At 40.8% G+C, this 3,002-nt stretch overlaps 1 protein-coding gene and 3 non-coding genes across 4 annotated transcripts in view; all 4 read left to right on the plus strand.

Moving 5' to 3' along the window:
- Positions 1 to 1,602, plus strand: part of LOC101857730 (60S ribosomal protein L13a) — a gene marked incomplete in the record, with an annotated part of 40,056 nt that extends 38,454 nt beyond the window's left edge. Inside the window, 1 exon segment of the mRNA XM_013084882.2 lies at positions 1,498 to 1,602. Within this exon segment, the coding sequence (XP_012940336.1) occupies positions 1,498 to 1,578 (81 nt within the window).
- Positions 9 to 84, plus strand: LOC118477993. The gene has a single exon (XR_004858733.1). It is a non-coding gene; the product is annotated as a small nucleolar RNA Z195/SNORD33/SNORD32 family (small nucleolar RNA).
- LOC118478001 lies at positions 527 to 601 on the plus strand. The gene has a single exon (XR_004858741.1). It is a non-coding gene; the product is annotated as a small nucleolar RNA Z195/SNORD33/SNORD32 family (small nucleolar RNA).
- LOC118478004 lies at positions 905 to 980 on the plus strand. Its single transcript, XR_004858744.1, has one exon. It is a non-coding gene; the product is annotated as a small nucleolar RNA Z195/SNORD33/SNORD32 family (small nucleolar RNA).
- Positions 1,603 to 3,002: the final 1,400 nt, after the last annotated feature.

Genomic DNA, 3,002 nt, shown 5'->3' on the forward strand with positions numbered 1-3,002 from the left:
GGGGGGGGTCTGTCTGTGATGAAATATCCACAGCGCATTGATGCTATGTGAAAACAACCTACATGCACTACCATCTGAGACAGAAATAAGCATCACAGTCAATGTTTGGGAGGTTTTCCTACTGTTTTCATTTTCTTTCACTAGATGTAGGCCTCCATATATTATTCCAAGCATTTGTTCTGTTTAAATCCATGTTGTTTGTGTCTGTGTTTTTGTTTGCAAATACAACTTCATAAATTACTGCTGCTGGGGTCTTTGCTTCCTATGTGCCTTCACTACTAATTTCTTTGCTTTTTTTCTACTATTCTACCCACTCACCACCAGTTTAGAGGGTGTTTCATGTTGTTTTGATTCAAGCAGAGAATGTTGGTCTTGTTTCACTCCATCGCGAGGGGGGGGGGTGCTGTTGTTTGTCTGCTTGAGAAGGTAGATTAGTAACATTAATTTAATAAATTTGCTCCTTTCTGTGGCAGTATTAATTTAGTGTGCTGTCACTGAAGCTCTAGTTGTTAGGGAGACTAGCCACTCTGTCAGTGATGAAAATCCACAGCGCATTGATGCTATGTGAAAACAACCAACATGCACTACCATCTGAGACAGATTTGGTTATCCGGCGTGTTAGATTGGTGTTGATTGATAAGAGCGGGTGCTCTCTTTTTATACCATGCTTTATTTCCTATGTGATGTGTATGTAGTCTTGTTTGTATGGAATGGGGGGGGTGTCTAACTTGCTCTTTTGTATGTTGCTTCTGTTTACTAATCAGTCATATTGTCAGTTTTCTGTTCTGGTTAGTTTCGCTGTAACTGCTGTCATAGCGTACTCTCTATGAGTACCGGTATCTCTTTACTCACCGGTACCTGTGTAAGATACAAGTTTAAAAATTCCATCCAGTAAATAAGTCGAACTGTCAGTGATGCAACATCCACAGCGCATTGATGCTTTGTGAAAACAACCTACATGCACTACCATCTGAGACAGGCACATGAACTACTCCTGTCTGTGTTGTTCAGTCCTTCTGTCCTATCAAGCATCTATCGTCCTTATCTCCCCTCCTATTTTGTGTTTGTTACTACCTTGTAAAACCTCTGATCTTTGGCACTTATTTGATCTTAGTGTGTTGCAGGTGATGTGAAACTCTTACTAGAACGAGATTTTTAGAGTTTCTACTGTTACTTTTTCCCTGGTTGAATTGTTGGGGGTTTTTTTCAATTTGTATGTTTGCCAAGTTTCTCACTGTTATTGGTGGGTGGTTGGCGGGTGCTCTGGTGTGGTTTGCTCCTTCTTTCCTATCAAACATCTATCGTCCTTATCTCCCCTTGTTCTTTTTTATGTTTGTTACTCTCTTGTAACACCTCTTATCTTCTGGCGCTCATATGGCCTTATGCAGTTGCAAGCGCCGTAAAACCTCTACTAAAACTAAACTAAAACTCACTATTAGATTGCTCGTGCATGTTGAATGAGCATTTACATGGTTCTTTTGTTTACTTTTTTTTCAGAAACTGAGAGAACAAGCCAGGAAAAACGTCGCCAAGAAAATTGCACCCTACCAGAAAACAATGACCGAGTTGGGTTATTAAAGTTTCTGTTCATAAATTATGTCACATCATTTGTTCATGTATTTTTTTTTTTTTTATGTTGTGTATGAGGTCAGACTGTTGCCTACATGGTGGGTCGTCTTGAATTTTGAGTGGGTGGTTGGAGGATGCAACTGGCATGTTCTACTTTATACTTTCCCTCTTTTCTGTCCATTCTCCCTTACTTTTTCCTCCTGCACTAAATAACTATTACTGTGTCAATATTCTTCTCTTTGCTGAAACAAGCAATGTGGCCAACTCCTTTGACACTGCAAGAGTGGGTGGTTGGTGTGTGTTCTGGTATGGTTTGCTCCTTCTTATCAGCTAGATCGTCCTTGTCTCTCCTTTTTAGTGTGTTACTCTGTTGTAACATGTGGGTGCTCTGGTGTGGTTTGCTCCTTCTTTCCTGTCAAACATCTATCGTCTTTATCTCTCCTCCTTTTTTGTGTATGTTACTCTTCTTGTAACGCATCTATTCTTCGGCACTTATATTACCTTATTGTGTTGCAATTGCCGTAAAACTCTTCCAAAAACTAAACTGACTCTGCAAGAGAAGCTGTACAGGACGACAACTGAGCAGGGCAGCTCAGTATATGATAGATACCTGACTTCAAGTGGGATCGAGAGGGAGTAATAACATGTAAAAATCTCTAAGAGTAAGATGGATAATCCAAAGCTCCCGCAGCCACTGCAATCTGTGTGCCATCTTTCATCAACTGTCGTGTCAAACGGCCAGACGAGGTGGCTCGAAAATTTAGAATAGTATTCACTTCAGCCCTGGCTTCCAGTACGTAGTTATAAAATACTCATGGTCCACTTTGCCCAAGCCCGAGGAATATGTTTCAAAAAGTTTTGTACGGTGGCACTCTGATTCAACTAAAAGGGTTGGTTTCCCCGATTCCACAAAAATCAATTTTTAAAAAGCTCGGAATCAACGAACAACTAAGCATGCTTAAATTCAACGAAGTCGCTTGCAGTTGCAGGGTGAACAACCCCCGCTGACATGGCTTCGCTCATTTTTATCTCGCAAAATCTGTTCCTGGAAACCATCCATGGTGCTGCATCCTGAACTATTACTATTACATGTATTCATTTAATCTTTTGTCATATATAATTGTTTTTAACTTTAACTTATCGTTAACACGTTTTGGCATGTGTCGGGGATGGATGGGCGGCAAGCACAAGTGTGACTGGCATGTGTACCTCCTGTGAGGAGGGGTACAAGTAGTCTGGGTGTGGAACGTCAGCTTAATACAAGGATGCCAAATCTCAGGTTTTTCAGGGGGGGTTTCAAAAATCATTTGGCATCCCTGATTAGAAGGCCACAGACATAATGTCCTTCTCAAGACAGATAATATTTCTGGAATTGGTGAAACGAAGTCCCCATACTCTTGCAAAGGAAAGGGGAGAGGTAAGAGATGTTTTTG

This window comes from Aplysia californica, unplaced genomic scaffold (genome assembly GCF_000002075.1).
Source record: "Aplysia californica isolate F4 #8 unplaced genomic scaffold, AplCal3.0 scaffold00325, whole genome shotgun sequence".
In the NCBI taxonomy this organism is placed as follows: domain Eukaryota; kingdom Metazoa; phylum Mollusca; class Gastropoda; order Aplysiida; family Aplysiidae; genus Aplysia; species Aplysia californica.